Below are 21,913 nucleotides of genomic sequence, written 5' to 3'. Positions count from 1 at the left end.
CTGCACTTCAAAACAACGTGTTATGGATATATCATAATATGCACGAGTTAAATCTTTTAAAGTTTGTACTATTATTTTTATCACCTTCGGATAACCAATAACAACGATAGATCCGAACACGATAAAACTAATATAATATTGTAAGTTTGGATAATATTTCTAAAACATTATTATTAACTTATTTGCAAACACTTTTGCGTTGATCATATCAGGCAGCTTGTATCCCGTTTAAAGTCTTTTAACTTCAATTTATAAATGCACTTCACTGATGTACCGCTAAAAAAATAAAAAAGCGTTTTCTCTTCTTGCTATGTTCATAAAATAACCAGCATTTATTGGCATAGGATTACAATGTTTCCAACAGTTTTCTCGTAGATTATAGCACTCTACACTACTTAAATAGTGCATAACATCAATATCCACCAAACTTTATAGAATAAAAAAATCAATTGCATTAAATATAAAACATTTACTTGTATTATATATATATATATTTTTTTTTTTGTACTTTAGTTATGGTTATTACTCATTAGCTTATTGGGTTGTTGAATAATTTCGTTTGGATGAATAGGATACACAGTACGCGAGTGCTGTTGGGCACGACTAAAAACCTTGGGTTTAATTTAATTAATTAATATTAGATTAATTAGGCTTAACTTAAGATTTCATGACATCTGATTGAAACACTGTGTGACTAAACATAAATAAATAGCATTAATTATGTATATATCTGTAACAACTGTAAATAAGTGTGTAAGTTGTATTTTAGTCAAAATTAACTAAGTACGCTAGGATGTAGTCCGAGGCATCTAACACACTTGAATAAATGTCTAACTCGTTGGACCAACAAGAAAACCTTGAGAGAATTGTGAGTTATTGGCTTGGCTATTGATTTATGGCAATTTCTGTCCTAATTCCCAATGGATTTTCTCACAAACAATATTAGTTTCATTGATGACTATCCTGACATAAATTTATACTATATGTTTGGCTAACATTAACTTTAATTATTCTTCAAAACTAAAACTAAAATACAATTTATCTAAACCACCAACAAAAAAAATCTTATACCACGATTTTTTCTACTTTTCAGATTTTTTTGCTTAAATTTTAGAATAGTAAGATATGATGTTTTTTGTTGGTGTGTTAATAAGTGTTAAATGCAATTAAATTTTATTAAATAGTAATCAAATTAAATTGTATATTTTGGCAAAAATTCCTTTTCTTCACATTCAACTAGCATTTGATTGTTTTTTATGATCTCAACAATGTCAGCAAAATTAAATTCATATATTTCTTTTATTTGTGATTCAGTTTCCATAATTGTTCTATGGATAAAACATTTACATAATATTGATATAGATGTATGTAGGATAACTTACCTAAAATGTTCCAAACAATACTAGAAACAATAAGTGTACAGCTTTTTTTCTGATGTAGATTCATCAAAATATTAATACAATTAGTGAAATTTATGGACGATTATATTAAAAATAACATAAATGTCACTAATTGTATAAATTTATGAGAGTTGCATAATAAATCCTTGGCATGGTTAAATTGAAGGAAATCAGAAGCTCTCACTAGTTCCTACAATACAAATAAAATTTTAAATTATTACATTGAATATGTTTATGGCTAAAAACTTGGTAACTGTTTTGTATGTATTACTTCAATATTATTTTCATGGATATCCATCTCAAAATTATTTTAGACTTCAAAATATCAGACTCGATGTCTTTGATATGAATACTATTTTCTTTGTTTTCTTTAAAGCCACCATCGAACATTGCTCGAACAATTTGTTTGTCTAAAAGTAAAATATAATTTGCTTTCAAACTTAAAGCAATTGGAATCCGATTTCTGATCGCATCAGTAGATCGATTGGTACGCAGGAACAAAAAAATACCTTTAAATTGCTATACTTAAATGGTACTATTACTGAGACAGTAAAATATGCGTCTTTTCGATCGAAATTAAAAACTATTTAACACAAAAGAAAAACACTAGGTTAGGTATAATGCCGTTCGTTTGTGCAACAATCGCGGTTTTTACTGCTATACTAATAAATAATGCAATAATTACTAACAACACGAATAAAACAATATTCTACATAAACGAACACTAAGACGTTTTTGTTTTTAGAATTACAACAACACACTGTTAGCGTTTAAATATCATTTTAAATAAACATAAACGATAAATTGCAATGAATCAGCATATTAATTATTATTATAATATTATTATCTCCCAGCTACAAATGATAAGGAAAAGTGTCATATCGATAGTAACGGTGTCTAATCAGTGCTGACTTCCCACACGGCGCAAAAAGTCGTGTACGTTACTGTATTTTATTTATTATTTTTATTACCACCGACCTGTGACCATAGGCGGTACACAATATTCATTTACTGAAAGTTGCTCCATTTAAACTTATTGTGAAAAATTGTTTTTACATTTTACATTAGTGTTACATTTAGATTTCATAAACATAACGGTATAGGTACAGTAAAACCAAGAATACTTATATTTAACAGGCTTCATGTACGCAGATTCGCATAGAAACGATTATTTCAAAGTGATTTTCTTAGTTATCATAATTCCTAAAGAATTGTGACCCCGCTGCGGCAACAATTATATGGTAAAAAAAAAAATTGGAATATCTCGTTTGACAAGAAAAACATAATTATTTCACTTACTTATAGACATTTTATGTTTACACCATGTTTATGGAATCGTATTGTACAAAATCACTTCTCTGAAAAAGACTGGATAGAATCTTTTTGAATTAAGACATCATAATAATAACTGTTATAACTTGAAAAAATATGAACAACATTATAAACTATTATGGAAAATTTGAAACGCGTTTGAATGTAAAAAAAGTTACATCTCACAGAGCCGTTCGAAAGGAACAGTGGTACCAACTTATACAATATATTTTTATAAAACGCACGATTATTATTCGCGCATGTTGTGCGTTCAGTATTGTTTAATAAAAATTGGAAAACTTGTACACTTCAAAACCAATGCACTAAGGTTAGGTAATATTTTCACATTCACTCTATGTCGACACGTTTCCTGTGCACAAATATCCATAAAAGCATTGAATCTAATGACACTCGTGTGCTTAAAAATACATATTTAGTACTAGGGTGTATAAAAATGTATTGACATAGTTACCCATATAATATTATCATAAAAAACAAAAACAAGAAAATATTTCCATTACCTGTCGACTGTTGATTCGCTCACGTGTGGCAGCCAGGAAATTGATAACGCTCAAAGTTATAGGGTTTCCCCTTTTTGGGGGTTTTTCCAACGGTTCAGCTATTTAAGAGACGTCGTGGGTTTAGGCAGAAAAATAAAAAAATCATTGTAATAATTACAATACCATATCAGCTCCTCGTCAAAGTTAATATGTTATTATCCTTACAAAAATAAGGTATGCAACACACAACATCTTCGCCTTTATTTGCACACTTCTTTAAACATTTCGCACATGTTACGGTTAGACCGCATACTAACTTCTACTTGTTTTTTTTTTTACATATGTGATAGGGTATTTCCCGTTTTTTATGTACCTACCTACTTATATAATTAATTTATCCGTAAAATTCTAATTTTTTCATGCAAACAAAAATCAACTTACTAAGAGAAAAATGCAAAAATATAATATTGTATACATTGTGATCGTTTAATTTACCAAATTATCTATCTAACAAAACAATATTATACGAATATAATTTGTAAAACGCATCTTTGAACAACTGAATGAAAATATACACTGATTTTTAATGTTTTTTGTTCTTAATTTAACTAGAATTCAATTGAATTGAATATACGACCACTACTGTGCTTACCGCGTGAGTACATTGGTTGCTGGCTGAAATTTGTGCTACTATATTGAAACGGCGGCGATAACAACCGTCTTAGAGTTCAGTTGTTTTTTAGCTTTTCACGAGTAAACAACATTTTTGTCCACTCCGTTGGAAATATAGTTTTTGCGTTCGAAATATTCGTGTAGGTATTATGCGTTGTATGGAAAAGATTCTGTGGGCCGGCGGCGCCGTTCTAACGGCAGCTGGCGGCGGTTATCTGCTCTACAAGGTACGTATGAGCATACATATTGTTTGATGACACGTTCAATGACACACCTTCGGCTCGGATCCGCGGGCACCAACACCGGTGTCCGTCGCTTTCCACCGACCAGGGCTCGCTGTTTTGTCCGTGTCAGCACAACAATTATTAGTTTAAATAAAAATCGTTCTCGTGTTCAAGGCGAAGCAAATATGGTGGGACACGGCACCGGTAGAACGTGCTCCGGTACTCCACCCTGGCGACGCACACAGACCGTTGCCGCACAACCGTCGGGCGCGAACCGGCTTGCGAGCGTGTTTCTACCACGACAGGTACGGGTCGGCGGCGCAAAGATGTCGTCTTCCGTGCGGCTTTAGGCCATTTGAGGCAGACGGACCGTTGCCGAACAACCGTCGGGCGCGAACCGGCTTGCGAGCGTGTTTCTACCACGACAGGTACGGGTCGGCGGCGCAAAGATGTCGTCCTCCGTGCGGCTATAGGCCAGTTGAGGCAGGACAGCCGGAGCCACCGTGTACGTACCACAGGCGATTCGGCGCGGCCGCGGTGTACTGCTTGCAGCCGTGTGGATTTCCAGTCGTGGTGCAAGAGTACGGCACAGGGGAACCTGTACCACCCTGCATATTCCATCGACGGTTTGGTTCGGAGGCGGTGAACTGCCGAGCGCCGTGTGGGTTCAGGCGGGACCACAGTACCTCCGCGCCGGCGGAAAACTAGGCGTCGCGGACAGGCCTCCCGCCCTGCATGCCGTGAGTAAAAATACGCGGGTACACGTGAACGGCCTCCGCTCCGGCAGGCTGTTTCTTATCGACACGGGCGCCGAGATTTCGGTCATGCCCCACGACCGCAGCTCACGACAACCATCCGACGTCCGCCTCACAGCTGCCAACGGAACGCATACGAAAACCTTTGGGCCCAAGACGCTCAACCTCGACCTCGGCCTCTCGCGAACGTTCACCTGGACGTTCGAGATGGCCGACGTTTCGCGCGCCATCATCGGGGCCGATTTTCTTCGTTATTTCGGCCTCCTTGTCGACGTGCGACAAGGAGGCCGAAATAACCGACAAACGTTGACCGACAAACGAACAGTCACCTGTGCAGTGACTTCCGCGGGTTCCACGAGCGTGACACGCGAGTCGCCCGTCCCGGAAACATTTCTCATTTTCTCATTTCTCATTTTATATGCTACGTCGAAGTAGACGGGGCCGTTCGCTGTCTGGCGCGCTTCGAGGTCTAGTGAGGTTTTTGTGACGCCGGAAATGATGTCCCTGAGTTCCCTGTCGTTCGCTTGGTCGACTGCCCACTGATTGAGATCCGGCAGGCCGTCTTCGAGAGTTGCCAACTCGAGGCGTGAAAGGGCGTCGGGCACCACGTTACTCTCGCCGCTGACGTGTTCGATGTCGTGGATAAACTGAGACAGGAAAGCGACATGTCGCGCCTGACCAAACGTCTTCACGGGGCCTGCCGACACCGGGGAGAAATTATGTGGTGGTCTACCGCCACATTACTCCCCCCCCGGCAAAGAAGAAAAAACATACCCGTTTGTTTTTGGTGTCGGAAGGTGCGATTGATCGATCGCATCGCATAAGAGTGGTCGGTGAGTGGATCGTCGCGTAAGATGAAAGCCGGCTTAAGTCGGTCCACGGAGATCCAGGACGTCCGGTTGCCGAGCTGCAGCTTGAAATCCTTGGGACGACGTTCGAGCACGGCGTACGGCCCTTCGTAACGGGGTTGAAGTGGCGCGCGGTGTGCGCCGACCCGGACGAAAACGTGGCTGACGTTTTCGAGCTGAGTGGGCACGAAGATGCGCTTGCCCGAGTTATGATCTGTTCCCTGTATAGGTCGAAGTCGGGCCATTGAGTCTCTTAGAGCGGCGACGAGGTCATGCGCCGTCGGTTCGGGCGGCGCCGAGTGAAACAGTTCACCGGGCAGCCGCCGGAGGGATGTCCCGTAAACCAACTCCGCCGGAGCCGCACCGATGTCCTGCTCGACGGTGTTCCGCAGCGCGAGGAGAACGATCGGCAGGTGTCGTGTCCAATGCGGTGACTCGTATGCGGTGAGTGCCGCCTTGAGCGTCCGGTGTAGACGTTCCACCAAGCCGTTGACTTGCGGGTGGTAGCTCGGACTCGAACTGCCGTCCCTGATCTGTCGTGACGACATCCGGAACCCCGAAGCGAGCGATCCAGTTTGACTTACGACTGTGGCCGTTGGTCGTATCACTTGATTTGACGCCCTTTCTCGTGAAAACCTATTAGTGATACTAATACACTTAATTAATGATCACCTAATAAATGTACTGTGTCAATACGGATATTGTTGTTTAATATGTTAGGGAACTCGGGGCAATTGCCTGTTAAAAGCCCTGGTGTCGAAACACTTAAGCTAAAATATTATGTACTTACTCGAAATAAGTTTATCGACACAATGGCTTTAAAAACCAAGTCGCGATGACGACTATTTTATTTAACACGGTATACGAAATTATAGAATACCTTGGAGATCCAACACTGTTGTTGAGCTGCAGCTTGAAGTCCTTCTTAGAGACCGGAACCGGATGTATGGCAATAATACAGGGACTTATTTATGGGAGTGACTGAGTGGGCTCTCGCTAGCCCCCCCCCCCAAACAAATTTTTTTTAGTCTGCCTATGGGTTAGACCCAAGAAAAAAGTGGTTGTAATAAATTTCAACTATGTCAATTAATTTACCTGTTAATTTGTATAAGCTTCTTGGTATTATTTTCAATTTAAATCATTTCGTCTATGAGTAAAAGCCATTTTAGTTAATATAATAGTACATTTTTTGTTCCGTCGCTGAAACAGATTTGAATTCGCCATGAAGTTTACTTAGGATTGGTCAGCGTACTTTTTAGAAAATTTTAAAATTTCAAATGGGTTAAAATTAAAAATTGAAAAAAGTACCCTGACCGATCCTAAGTAAACTTTATGGCGAATTCAAATTTGTTTTCAAATTACTTATCGGACTACTGGTACGGCCTGTGCGATGGACAAAAAATGATGTGTTTTGACTGAAAAAAACGGCCAGTATCGAATTCGCCTTAAATGAAGATGATATTATTGAAAGATTTGCTAAAGAAAAAAAAAGGCATTGATTTTATATTATAAATATCTGAGTATTGTACTTTACTTAATTATAAGTATGTGTTTGATATTTAAACAAACTTGTTGTAGCTATTTTCTATGAAATTTTATTGGGTCAAAATTAAACTGAATTAATAATGATTAATTACTAAAAAATAATTAATACATTGTAATATATTTTGTAGACAATTAATAAAAAGTAAAAATCAAAAAAGGTAATTTTACTATACCTACAAAAAACGAAAATTCGCCCCCCCCCCTTGGAAAACCCCTGGATCCGCCACTGAAAACAAATCGACATAAACGTTTTTATTTTAAGAATTACAACAAAACACCGTTAAATTTGTTTTCAAATGGACAGAAACCAATTGGAATGAACAGGTGTGTGTGTTACCAACTAACCAACGTAATATCTCCCAGCGTTGATGATAAGGAAAAAAAAGTAGCTTAATATTATGTTACCGTATTTTTTAAATATTATTTATTATCACCGACCTGTGACCATAGTACACAATATTACTTTTCTGAAGTTCTCATACAGCCGTATCTTTTTTGAAGTTAAACTTCTTTAGGCGCGTCGTATGGGTAGTTAACCCGTTAAAACGAGCGAGCGAACGCAGATATATATAGATATACAGTAACGCCTGGCTTTCTTTGATTCTCTTTTGTGCGGATCTTCGTATACGATATATAGTACGAGTTCCCCCACTTCTTCAGCTCCCTCTCATAATATATATATATATTTGATACATATAGACATACGAGTTCACCCATTTCTTCAGCACACTCTCTCTTTCAATACTCAAAAATATTTTGTTTTTTAGTTTATGTGCCAATTGCCATTTTCAATCAAATGTTTACAAAATCCATACTTTCGTCTAATTTAAAAAAAAATATTTAAACAATCTGTACATAGGTAACCATTTTTACCGATGAATATTCAACAACTCAAATAAACATATATAATAATTTATACTTATATAGAATAGGATTTACCATGTACTCATTTTCGCATAAGAATAGTTAAAAATTTTGAAGTTTTTCTTTTTGAAAAAAGTATGCTTATGTGATTTTACAATATTATAAAACAACTAAATGTTTACTTTTCTTAGTATTACCCAGAGCTCTATCGACTTTAAAATCCTACACGATAACGTATATATTTCATAGACCTATTAAATTAAGAACAATTAGCTGAAAACGTTGAACGGTCGATAACTAGTGTCAAATAGTCAATTCAAATTGTCAATTAAAAGTTGGAACGAGAGGTGTGTAAAGTTTGAGATAGAATAAAATATTATAAAATTAATACCAACACACCATCCTTTCTAAATGTTGTACTAAAAATATATTTAAAAAATAATAATTCAAAACTTGTTAAATACCAGTAAACATTTTTAGTAAATTTGTATTAATTCAAAAATGTAATAAAATATGAGGCGCATAACTCTATAAAAGCTATATCAACAAATACATTATTTAAAGAAAAAACAATTATATTTATCTATGCGAATCTGCGTACGTGGTAAATTTTATTCTATAAAAGTATAAATTATATTATATAATATATTATGTTTATTATCGTTCTATTTGAGTTTTTGAATATTCATCTGTAAAAATAGTTGCCCAACTACAGATTGTTTTAACATTTTTTAAAATTTGATGAAAGTATGGATTTTGTAAACATTTTAAAATAAGAACTAAAAATTGAAAATGGCAATTGGCACATAAACTGAAAAACAAAATATTTTTGAGTATTTAAATAATTATGATTATAGTTGGTCGTCTCTGTTTTCTAATTGTTCGTTGACGATGTGACAATCAGTTGTACAGTTATCGACAATATAAAGAAAATATTTTTAAGATACCCAAAGACCAAAATTAAGACCAAAGACCAATCAAGATAAAATCAAAAACTACGCATTGATGTTGAAAATAACAATAGTATTCTACCCTCTTGTAGGAGAAAGGTTTAATGATATTTTCATGTTTTTTGTCTGTGTACCTGTACCATTCGATTTAAGAACTTTAAATGTAACACTTCGATGTTAATTCTGAAAAATTACTTTCAACAATAAGTTTGAAAGGAGCTACTTTTATTCATGAAAGATGCCAATGGTTTACATAACCGTGCTTAAAAAACTATACGGCTATAACATGAGAACTTCAGAAAAGTAATATCGTGTACCGCCTATGGTCACAGGTCGGTGATAATAAATAACATTTAAAAAATACAGTAACATATTTATTAAGCTACGTTGGTAACATACACACCTGTTCATTCCAATTGGTTTCTGTCCATTTAAAAACAAATATAACAGTGTTTTGTTGTAATTCTTAAAATAAAAACGTTTATGTCGAATTGTTTTTAAGTGTTGTTCATAATTATTATTGCATTGTTTGTTAGTATAACAGTAAAATCGAGTTTTTGGTACAAATTACATTATTAATCGTGTCTAGGTAATTTAAAAGTACTATACGTTTTTCATTAGTGTTAAATAGGTAGTTTATAGTTTTTATTATTGATTGAGAAGAGGCATTTACTTTCTCAGTCCAACTTATTCAGTATAGGAATTTAGACGTATTTGTGTTTCTGCTTGCTGATCGATCTGCTGGGGTGATATAGGAATATAGGATGTATAGGAATCTTAAAACATTCCTAGAAATCTTTTCTAGGAACGAGAACATCACTTATTTATAATTTTGAACTTGAAAGTGTCGTCCAGTAGGTATTCAATTGTAAAATAAAAATATTAACAGTCTCACGCTTTAGCGAAAAAACAAATGAATAAAGTTGGAAAGGCGTTGCTTTGAAAAGGTGTTGAAGAATTCACATTTTTTTTATAGATTTCTTATTACGTCAGTAGATTGATCGGTGTCTACTGTTGAACTTTAGTACTTCTAAGTGCCTACTGGGTAGTAGATGGACCGTTAAAGAATATACCGCTTTCCAATTGCCGTTAGTTTAAAATGTATTACAATTAAAAATATTTTACTTTCAGAGAAATAAAATTGTTCAACATGTTTCCAAAGTTCTGTTTTTTTTTAACTTTATTCTTTAGAACATTTTAGTACAGTTTTTAACATACACTTTTATAAGCTGTTTTGGGTTCCCCATGTACATGGTCAACTAATAATTATCATAAATAAATATTTTGGTTAGTACAAATTAACTCGTCAATATCTCATAGTTATCAATACACATATTTTGCTTTTTTATGTGTAGTTATTGGACTTAAGGTCAGAAATTAGGCTAAAAGTAGACCTAGAGTAGTGTAGCCTTGTGTTATGTACAACTTGAGTTTGAACCAAATTATTATAAATGAAATCTGAAAATCTAACTACTGAAAGAAATTATTTTCGAAGATAATAGACATTTATACATAATAACGATACACTTTTTACAGAACACAAACCCTATGTGATGTTACCCTAATATGCAATGATGGTGTGCAAATTTTAGCACATAAAGCAATTTTAGCATCAGCATTAGTATTTCTATTAAGGACATTGAGTCTGGTATTTTGAAACCCACCTTTTGATTTATTAGTTGTTAGACTCTAAACTTTATTTAATTTATTCTATGACTCCAGACGCTATTCTAAGCATTCTATTTACAATATTTGCGGATATATATGCTTTTTACGTTTTGTCACTGTTTTGCAGCCCTTTGCGCTTATATTATAATGACATTTTAAGTACTTGTTAAAGTGTCAATCTGCAAGGGAACTTTAAATCCATTTGTTTCACCATGTTGTAATTGTCTGTCTAAGTAGCTTACTAAAACGAAATTTTGTTATCAATCCATCGAAATTCGTAATCAAATTTGAATCTATCTTACACCGCAGGGTAGTTTTACAGGAAATGATATGTTCACAACATTTAGAAATTATTATTGAAACATATTGGGTTTCCTGCCAAGATATATCTACAATATTAATAAAACGTATTATAAAATATTTTTATTTAACAAATCTATGTTTGCTATTTGAGCTTTTCTATTACGTGAGTGAAATAATAATATAAATATATATATATTATTTTTTTTAAATAAACATTAAAAACGTAGATGTCTATATGTTTTGTAAGTTGTAACAGTAGTTGTTTTGTTTAACTTAAACGCACATTTAGTGATAAAAACTATTGTCAAGTTATCGGGGCTCGGTACAAAAAAACTTGTGTCAATACATCTGCAGACAGTATTTTTTTTAAAAAAATTGTTTTATTAAGAATAATGGCTTTGACAGCTAGGATCATTGGCCCACAATGTTTTACACATTATTATAGTTTGTATTACACATATTTGTTTTACATATTAATAATAAATACGATTTTAAGAAGTGTACGTACATATTTACATTTGGATAAACTGATTAGAAAATGTTTGCAAGTTTAGTGGCGTCGTAATAATTAAAAATTGCATCAGTTTTGGTTTTACCTAATGCTTTCACCGTGTTTGTGGGATGGCTTAAGATGTGTCGTTCTTCGTTATACTTGGGGCAGTGGAATAAAAAGTGTTCAATTGTCAGTGGTTCGTCGTTTGACGGATTTGTTAATTATTGTAGAGAAGATTTAATTGTTTTTTTCCAACTTTTAAAATGCATAAAGGCTCGCTGTTCGTTTTAATAATATTGAAAATGACAAATGTACTCGAACAAGTATTGAAAAATGTATATTAAGTTTTTTCTAGAACATAGGTAGATAAAGTATACTGTCTACCGAGTAATCATTTTATTTAGCTCTGCATCGAAACTAAATTGTATTATTAAGAAAATCGTACAATTGTTATAAATTACCTATTTACTTTGCTAAAAGATATGTTCAAAGAAATAAATTACTACCTACGTCATGTTTGTTCAGAAGAAGCCACATTGCCGTCTTTTTATTATAAAAGGCTACACCGACACTTGTATTTCAATAACGTATATAGGAATCCAACAACACGAAAGAGAGAACAAGGTAATGCCTATGAATAATTAAGCTAAAAACAAATAATCGCGAACAAATAATTGACTAAAATTATTAGTTAATAAATATAATAATCATTACTTGTGTAGAATCGATTAGGAAGTCTTATAATTTGATATGTGTTTAAATTCCGCTTTTTAACTTATGAAGCTTTGCACGGATTCAAATCCTTCTAATTCTTCTAATTTTTCTATTATCAATAATAGAAAAATTAGAAACGACCCCGGCCTGGGTAGAACATCTAAATTAATTTTTTATGCACTGTATCTAGTTCAATCGGATCGTCGAGTTAGCCACAGAACGAAATTTTAATTAATGTCTCGTTAATTTGGCTTACTTAACCGGTTCAATCAGATCTAATTATATTTAAAACAAATTTCTATGATACAATGTATGTATTGAGTAATAATATTTTTTTGTAAAGTAATAACAATAACGAGAAAGAAAAATATTGTCTAATTTCTGTCAAAGGAAATAAAATATTCAAGAACTTACATATTTTGTAATTCCTACTTTATACAAGCGCTGCTTATGGTGTTACAAATTTTACCATGTCATGAAATTTTTTCTTTTTTTAGATTTTTATTGAATATGACTAACACAAATCTAAAAGGCTTGTGTTTGTTTGTGTTTACTATTGGCACGGTTATAAATTATATAAAATGTGAAACGCGTGAAGGTATATATTTAATAATTTACTTTTTATACAATATTACGTTGGTGTATCAAGTTGCTCAATAATTGCAATTAATATTACTTGTAATATCACAATTCCAGCTTGCCGTGTCGAGATTTATCGTACATGTGAGTACATTTTTTTTTTATACTTTTGGAAAGTTTGTAACGTTATCAAATAACTGCATCACTGTTTAATTATGTAATTATTTAATTTTTAATGAACTACACTTATTATTTCTACCATTATTCAGTTCCCCTTCTTTCAGCATCTATAACATAGTTAAAATATATTGTACATGTACATTAAATTATTGGTATTCGATGCTCGCGGACAAGGGTCATGGCTCGAATACGCAAAATAAGAGCATTGAAATGTGTTAATCTTTCATTATTATTATTCAGAATGGTAAATGGTTAGCTTATTTAATCAGACAACATGGGTTCGTACATTATGAAATGCATACATGTAAAATAGACGTACAGCAAGGCCCAGCGCACACGGCGCACAGTGTTTTCAATTGCTATTTTAGCTGGTCAAAATTCGTTAATGATATAAAATTGTACTAATATGAATAAAAATAATCCAACATACTAATTTTATTAACAAAATTACAGTTAATTATTCACGATAGAATAGAAAATAAATACTGTACAAACTAGAGAACGTTAATGTAAATAAATTATATTAACATAATACATAGAATGCAATATTTTTACTGTGAGTGTTATAATAATTTGAACTAAATATTATTATTATTATATTCAATAAAAAAAAAGAAACATCGAAGATAAAAAAAAAGCGAGTTGTTAAAATGTAGTTAAAATTAGTTGTTTAAATTTAAAGTGTTCTGCAATTAAGAGTTTAATTGCAAATTGTAATTAAAAATTAGCAAAAAAGCGGCGAGATGCGGCATTTCTAATTTAGTCGATTTTATAGAGGAGAAAATTTAGAACATGACCATATTAAGTAACAACCTCTAATAATCCCTAATTTTTTTTTGCCATGCTATTTGATTTAAGAAACATAGGTTTTAATACTGCGTTTTACATAATATAAATAATTACCCTTTCATAAATAATACTAATATGTGCACCGCGTCGATCAAAATCGTAAATTTAGTCAATACGATTTTAATCAATTATATTGATCTCCGTTTTTTGAAAAATAAAAAAAAAATTCCAGTACGGTCAACAAAAGTAATAATCTCACAACGTCCAATGAGTATTTCCAAAGAAGAAATGAACGATTCCTACATTTTTGTGACATAGTTATGCAGTAACACGTGTAGTATAAAAGTCGATAAAACGTTAGCGAGTGGTGATTTAGCTTTCTAAAACTTATGAACTGTACGATACTTATACTTAAAAATAATATCAGATTATAGTAAAATTCCATTTTTGGCCAGCTACGATACGATTGAAAACACTGTGCGGCGCGACTGTTTTGCGACTAAGGTTTGAAAGCATTTGTAGCCTAATTTTTTTAATATCTGGTAATTTTAAAAACGTTAATGAATAAAATAGAAGTCGAGCTTACCTCAGTGTGTGTGATCAATAATCTTTCTCCTGCAGGAACACATTCCCTCATATTTGTGTCCATCTTCTCTATGAAAGGGCCAACCATCCTTGACAATTCCATGTATGATTCTTTTGACATTCTATAAAAAGCTAAGAACTTTCTATCTGTTTGGGAAAGTTCTTTTGCTGCTATGAACAGCCTAGAGTAAACATTTTCTCTTAAGTAAGGGTGGACCCAATGCTCTCTCTGTACCCTGCGAAGCCTGCGGTATTGGTAATAATTAATGATGTCTTCCTCATCTGAATCAGAACTCGACATAGCAAAAACTGGAAAAACAACTGCACTATTTGAATAGAAAATACCAACTGATCCGCAAACAGTCTTGCTCGTGTGCGGACAGAAGTTTTGTTTTGGTTGTAAACTAGTTGCGCGCTCAACTGATTTGCAACCTTAGTCGCGCCGTGTGCGCTGGGCCTAAATGTAAAAAAAAAAAAATGAAGAACAATTTTATATTATTTGGGTTTGGATATCTAGATAACCATTAAAATATTAATTGATTTTTAATCTTCAGCTTAATCGTCCATAAAGCCGAAAATATTCCTCAAATTACCCCCTTAAAATCCAAGTTCTCATTCAAACAAATTAAATGAACAATTGTTGAACAAAAATTAAATCTGTAACTTTTCAATATTAATTTCTAATTAAACTGCTCGTGGTTATTTTTTACGAAAATGTATTACACTCTTTGTTTTTTTTTAACTAACATTAACACAAATATTATTTTCGAAATAACTATTGCTAATGTTTTTTTTTTTATAAAAGTTTTTCTTGAAATAGGTTTTATTATTTTTTAATCATGATATCCCTACTGACTGATATAATCTTTCCTATCCTAGCATGCTCTCGCTGTATATTGTTAATTATTAAAAATTCGTTTTGTTTTCAGCCAGTATGATTTCGCTTTTAAGCGATGGTGAGTGTTTGTATAATAAATTCGTAAAGATAAATATAAATTGCTGGGCTCGGCAAAAAACAGTATTAAAAGTTGTACTAAAGGCGGCTAAATTGATTTTTTCCACAAATCCACAAAACAAAAGAGAGGTGGTCGTTTTACCAATTGACATACAATAAATCCATGAAACAGTCTTTCTAAAATTAAAAATTTGTCAGAAATTATTGTATAATGTTGACTTACAAAATATAGTCCGTCCTCTTAACTATGATAGCTGCCTCTTCACGCCTTGTGGGTTGTTCTTTCTGTGTCTTCCGCGACTGCCGACATCTCGACGTTCGTTTGGAAAATAATTCAGCAACGTCTTGCTTACTTCAGAAAAAGTTCCAAACATTCTGACATCAAATTAAGTGCTGGACCGATCAAGTACACCGAATTGTAAGCGTGTAGAAGCAGGCAGCTGTACATAAATGATAATAGACTTCTTATGCACACTGGTTAATATTGTAATTAAATTATAACACTTTAAAATAAAATAACCGTAGATCACAATACAGGAGATTACATATGGCAAAAAGCTATACTGTGATCTAGATATACTGGTAGACTGAATACTAGTTACCCATAGTCAGTAAGCAGTAATCTAAAATCTACATAAGCAATAGGTGTTTTTTATATTGTTAGAGTGATACAAAAATTTTCCGCTGGGGTTTTGTTCACGGACCAATTGACTTCAACGATTTGCCCGTGCTAACATTAAAGATATTTAAAAAAATTAGTCAGCCCATAACTAAATAATCTAAAAATATACCACATAAATTTATAGATTGTAAATAAGAAATAGCTTGTAAATATATACAGGTTGCAAATAAAAAAAATTGTTTGTTATTGAACACATTTTTGTTTATGTAAAATAATTATATTGATAGACAAGATCAAATGTTTACCTTTTTTAGTATTCTCTAGAGCTTTATCAACCCTTGGAATTTAAATTGTATAATAGATTAAATGTTCAAATCAAGAACAATTTTCTGAAAATGTTGACAGGTCGATAACTAGTTTTGAATAAACAGTTTTAAAGTTATTAAAAATTAACATTTAGGACGGGGGAAGGGTGGAGTGTAGAGTTATTTTTATCTGTGCACAATACTTAACTGTACTCTATCTCCAGTCCTAAATTCTAAAATTTAATGATTTTAAAATTATTTGTTTAAAACTGTTTATCGACCAGTCAACATTTTCAGCATATTATTTTTAACCTTGAAATATAATTATATTTGTATGTAACCATTTAAATTTCATAAGTTCGTAAATCTCTAGAAAATACTTAATGAGATAAAAATTGAAATACTGTAATATATTGTTGTAATATAGCATAAAAAATTTTTTTTTAAAAAGAAGAACTATAAAATTGCAAATGTTTTACGATAAAACTAGTGAAGGGCGTTAAAAGAACCGCACTAAGCTATTATTAACCACTATTATTTATTGCGCTATGCTTATTTCCCTAATGTTTTTATCTATTTTGAATAGGTAACTATTGTGTATTTAACGAAATCATTCATAGTTGTTTTTTTTATACCTACTATGATTTCAGAACAAAAATACACGCTGATAACATATGTATTAGACAGAATCGAATATGGTAGGTACATTAATATGTTGTTTTTTTTAATTAAATCGTCTTTATAATTTGTGTAGGCCGTAGGGTATCGATTTGTTATTAGTAAGCAAATATTTTTGTGTTATGTTTAAATTGATGCTTACAATAATAATAATAAATGTAATGGTTCAATAAATTGTATTTACTTTTTTAAGGTACCGTTTAAATTCTATTGATTCATTAAACGTCCACGCAACCCATGCACTATAATTTTTTAACAAACAAATTTTTTCCATTTCATTTCAGATAGAATTATTGATCTCCTTTATCCGCCAGGTAAACCATAATATATTTTTTACCATCAGATAATATTGTTTTTCGTAAGGTCTGTTTTAGCATGGAACATGCTTTAGCCTTGGCCCTCAACCCGAAAACGACACTAAATTATTGCGATACTAAAGTAGCACAATAACTAAGCAACAAGATTATTGTTTAATTGACCAGAACATAATTGAATCAAGACTATACTATCATCATAAATTGCCAAGAGATAATAGGTCAGAAATAATCACAATTCAGGAGCCAGCAGGCTAAAGCATGTTCCATGTTTTATCATTTTAGCCGTTAGGCTTTAAGTAGACTTTATTTTTAGTTAGAAAATTGAATTACTTAATTACTTACAGCGAAGCAAGTGCGTCTGTGTGTTTATAAATAGAACAAGTTTTTTTTTACTATTTTTTTTAATGCTTTAAACGTGTGTAATGTGTTTGACATTTTTAAGTATTTTATTATTACTCATTATATTGAGAAGACGCCAAACAACCAACCGTAATTTTAAATGTTAAAAATCGAGATGTGGATTTACCGTACATTGTTTTCGTTCAATTTTGGCATTTACCGGTTCTACTTTGAATATGGTACAACCGGTAAATGAATTATATTAAAACAAAAGACGTAGGTACTTGATTTATTAAGATTTTTAAAAAAATGCCCTATAAGCGCTTTAAAAATTAAAATGTATGGCGCACCCTTCGAAAATAATACCTTATGATTGTTTTATAGAAGAATCGTTGTTGGCCGGTATAAGTGAAAACGGTAATTAAAAAGAAAAATAATAATCCATAGTTCCTTATAAATTAAATTTATTTATACCTCATATTCATTTTCGATGTTAACTCTTCCAGCGATTTAAGATGTATTACTTATTTTAAGCGCTTTAAAATAACTTATACTTTAAAAATTTCATGGTGAATACATTTTTTTTTATTAAATGATAACTCAGCTAACAAAAAATAGTTGTAAATAGTATATAAAATCTTTATTCTTATAATGATAAAATATAGTTTTTAATGTTTTTTTTTAAAGTAATACAATACTATAAACTTTTAAAAGGGGTAACTTTGAAAGTCAGGTAGTATATGCAACTTATGCATATGTTTGGCTACCCGTCCACCAGAATTATGTAGGTAATGAAAACTAGTTTCAAATGAATACTTGCCGAGTTCTTACAGATCATAAATACAAACCGAGAGGATAGGTTGAGTGTATTATTGTCTTGAACCCAGTTAAAACTACAATTTTAATGCAAAAAACTGATACAAAACTGATTATCTGTGACCGGTCAATTTTTCATTAAATTATTATTGCTTAATTGATTATTTTAGCTAAGTTTTTATAATAAAAATAAGTATGTAACCCGTAAAATGTTTCTCATGTTAATATTAAGTTTTAAAAGTGAGTTAATCCATTGGATTCAGTATACTATAATATTATACTGAATAATAATAATATAATTTTATTCAGTATAATATTATATTATACTGAATAAAAACTAAATATTACTATGTTTTTATTGTAGATGAAGTATATAGTACTATAATGAAAAACGAGGAAGCAATTCAAAATAAATTAAAAGCATTCATAGGTAATTGTTTACATATTTATTGTGCCTAATAGAAAACTGAGTCAAAAGTCTAAGAGCCGTACGTTTCACGATGTAATTATTCCAGTAAAATGTTGTTTAGTTATAAAACTCATTGTTTTTTCTAAATCTTAAAATACTTCCTTTTTTTTTTTTTTAGTTGCTATAACTTAAAAAATGGCAAGCTTATTATATGTCTTACTACTACTAACACATTTTTTAATGATTTTGATTTGAAATAATAGTTCAATTATTTAATATACATATAAAGACCATACTCGTAAATGTTTGATTGGATTTATGCATACATGTCAAATTAACTATTTTTATTACAGGGTCAGACCAAGAAATCAGGCTTGATGGTATGTGTAACATAATATATTTTGTAATTGGCGCATCCGAATTGTTTGCAAAAAATAAGAATTAAAAATCAAAATATATGAGTTGCATGGTTCATACTAGTCGTCTCCCGTGCCAGGTACCTAGTCGATATTTTTCTATTTCAGAGTTGCCTCCCAAGGTTATCCGAATTCCCTTCCAGCGATCCCTTATAAGTCAGGTAAACAGTACAACGTAATTATATTTATGTGTTCATAGTTTAACATACATACTTGCAATCTGCATAATGCCAAATTGTAGTTTGTACATTATTCTAGAATAGAATTATATAGTATAAGAAAAAGTAAATAAATACAATTCAATATGATTTAAAATCAAAATATATATATATATCAAATAGATTAAAAATAAAAATGGATACTAACACTTTTAAAAACTTAATTTAACTTATGAATGTTTATATCTATTGGATATAATTTTTTGGTATTCAAAGCAAGTAATAAATTTCTTTATTATCTAGTTGTTTTATTATGGGATTTATAAAGTTAATTTAGTTTTTATTCTAAGATTAGGTATAATTTTTGGCTTGCAAGAGCTGCGAATTAAACTTTTTGTTACAGTCTGTATAATATATTTTAAAATATAAATAAATTTAAATATATTAGGATGCGTCGAATCGAAGTAACTTCTACATTTACTGTGGAACAATGATTCACAGGCGTGTTGTATGCTAGAATTTTTTTCGGCCCAAATGGTCGGTGGAAATGCTGAGTACTCTGCTGTATAATTTTCTACTAAGTAATTTGCAAACGCTGTAACTTTTTCATTCGACGGCCTTATAGAAGTCCAACGAAAGTACATTGCCAACTTCGTCTGGATCAAAAAATGACAAACCAGTTATGTATGTAAAGTAGGTTCTTATTGATTCACAATGTTCATACAATGTAGACAAACCCAACGGCTATTGGGTTTGTGACAAAAATATTGAGTACCTGTCACGAGAGACATCTAGTAGTAGTGTATGGTATGACCCTAAAGTTATGTCAAGAAAGGGACTTATTAATGATGGACAATCGATAAAGCTGAAAACTTTTGTCTATAGTTTACAAAGTATAAATTCTATACTAAAATAAAATTACTTATGCAATTATTTATCAAAATATTATGTATAATATTATAGGTATATCCTCCTATAAAACAGAGGTATTGATCAGAAGAAATCTTTTAAATAGGACCTTCCGCCAAATTCTCGAAGTAAACATGAGTAAGCATTTGTGTGATATTAGTTGTTTAGAACTAAAATATAGATGTGTATTCACGTCCTTAAACCCAAACTTTGGTATCTAACATTACCTTTGTATGATAACAAAAAAAATGAGAGATGAAAAAAATTGGATTTAAGTGTTCGCGTCTCTAATGTCTAACCAGATTTGGTATTTTTTATTCGAATAACGAATAATAACTAATTTATTCGAATAATCTCTTTATTCGACCAAATCTAAGATGATTTCTTCGAGTAATTGTTTTAATCCACTAAATCTAAAATGTTTTATTCGAATAAAAAAATTATTTAGAAAATTATCTAAATAATGCCCAACTTTGTGTCTAACAACAAAAACATTCAAGCGAAAGCATACATCATTTGTATTTTCAAAAACCTAAATTTAGTGGTAAATTACACTATGACCGTAATGTATCAATTTCGGTCAATATTATTATCCACAGATTCGTATCGAACCGTTTATTTAAATATGATCTTATCACTTTCAGTTATCATAATTCCTGTAGACCTGTGACCTCCCTGTTCCCACTATGATGACCCGACCCCGCTGTACTGGGTTTTTATATTTATTTACGATATATTTTTACAGATCACATTCAAATGTGCATAAACGGCGAAAGTTATAAATGTAAATTGATCGGGTTAATCAAGCGTACAGTTGACTATCGGACGAAAAATAAAACAAAATGTGACGAAACCAATGATGGTACTTGTTATATAACTCCGACGGCAAATATTATATTACATGACATTTTATTAGTACCCGAAGTGCCGCCGTCAGAATTGTATCAAGATTATCTACACGACTACAGATATGTAACACCAAATATGATTCCATATTATGAAACTTTTTTATACGAGAGTGCGCAGGGACTCGTACCTTGGTCATGCGAGGTACCGCCAATAGAAGAGGAAGAATCAGATGGCGAGTAAATGTAATTTCTTGTTGCCTTTGATTGTGCATCTATTTTAGTTAAAATCATTGTTTTATTTACTAACTGTTTTAACATCAATATGGTAAATATATTAAGTAATAAAATGTTAAGCATAATTATAGAATATTACAATCAATAAAACCTTTGTAAAATTATATCATTTAATAGCGTAAAACCAACACAGCAGAGGAGAATCCAAGGGGTACCAATTCAATTATTGTTAAAAACAGATTGCAAAATACCGCAACCTCCAAAAACATATAAATGATTCAATTTTTTTTTTTTGTAAAGTGGAGAAATTTACTGCATGTGTTTTTTTTATACTTTTAAAGTTTATAATTTGGCTAGTGTAAAATATATTTTAAGAAAACATAACACAGTCATTTATGTGTTAATACCTTACGAACATAAGTTTTTAAAATGGTAACTGGTATTTACGTGGCAACACTGTTACTTTTAATCAATATTTCTTTATCATATTTTATATATACATATATACTTATGTGTATAATGTACGT

The 21,913-nt window shown here is 31.9% G+C and overlaps 2 protein-coding genes and 1 long non-coding RNA gene across 7 annotated transcripts in view; 1 reads left to right on the top strand and 2 right to left on the bottom strand.

Annotated features, from left to right (window-relative positions):
• Positions 1-2,229, bottom strand: part of LOC126846103 (cell adhesion molecule Dscam2) — a 60,197-nt gene extending 57,968 nt beyond the window's left edge. For both annotated transcript variants that reach the window (XM_050585245.1, XM_050585241.1), the window contains exons 1-3: positions 1,910-2,229; positions 1,672-1,810; positions 1,383-1,590 (exon numbers count right to left, since the gene is read on the bottom strand). The gene's annotated coding sequence lies outside the window, so the exon portion shown is untranslated. The remainder of the gene's footprint in view (positions 1-1,382; positions 1,591-1,671; positions 1,811-1,909) is intronic.
• Positions 2,230-11,868: 9,639 nt separating this feature from the next.
• LOC126847016 (uncharacterized) lies at positions 11,869-21,863 on the top strand. 4 transcript variants are annotated; one of them, XM_050586966.1, is made up of 11 exons: positions 11,869-12,157; positions 12,944-12,970; positions 15,310-15,336; positions 16,913-16,960; positions 17,225-17,254; positions 17,981-18,013; positions 18,777-18,842; positions 19,175-19,201; positions 20,359-20,442; positions 21,050-21,166; positions 21,221-21,863. In XM_050586966.1, exons 1-11 carry the CDS (start codon positions 12,016-12,018, stop codon positions 21,391-21,393), a joined length of 774 nt encoding a protein of 257 aa, XP_050442923.1. In that variant the 5' UTR covers positions 11,869-12,015; the 3' UTR covers positions 21,394-21,863. The 4 variants fall into 4 exon arrangements, with proteins under 4 accessions (XP_050442923.1, XP_050442921.1, XP_050442920.1 ...); XM_050586965.1 differs by adding an exon at positions 12,745-12,845 and having other exon boundaries at positions 12,099-12,157; positions 21,050-21,719; XM_050586963.1 differs by having other exon boundaries at positions 11,879-12,157; positions 21,050-21,737.
• On the bottom strand, positions 12,950-14,815 carry LOC126847020 (uncharacterized). Its single transcript, XR_007686956.1, has 2 exons — positions 14,382-14,815; positions 12,950-13,113 (listed from the first exon to the last, which is right to left on the bottom strand). It is a non-coding gene; the product is annotated as an uncharacterized LOC126847020 (long non-coding RNA).
• Positions 21,864-21,913: the final 50 nt, after the last annotated feature.

This window comes from Adelges cooleyi, unplaced genomic scaffold, assembly GCF_023614345.1.
Source record: "Adelges cooleyi isolate 19-005CV unplaced genomic scaffold, UGA_ACOO_1.1 ACOO_flye_CR_arks_rails_tigmint_CR_PRNA_9, whole genome shotgun sequence".
Classification (NCBI taxonomy): domain Eukaryota; kingdom Metazoa; phylum Arthropoda; class Insecta; order Hemiptera; family Adelgidae; genus Adelges; species Adelges cooleyi.
This window is presented reverse-complemented; position numbering and strand designations above follow the sequence as displayed.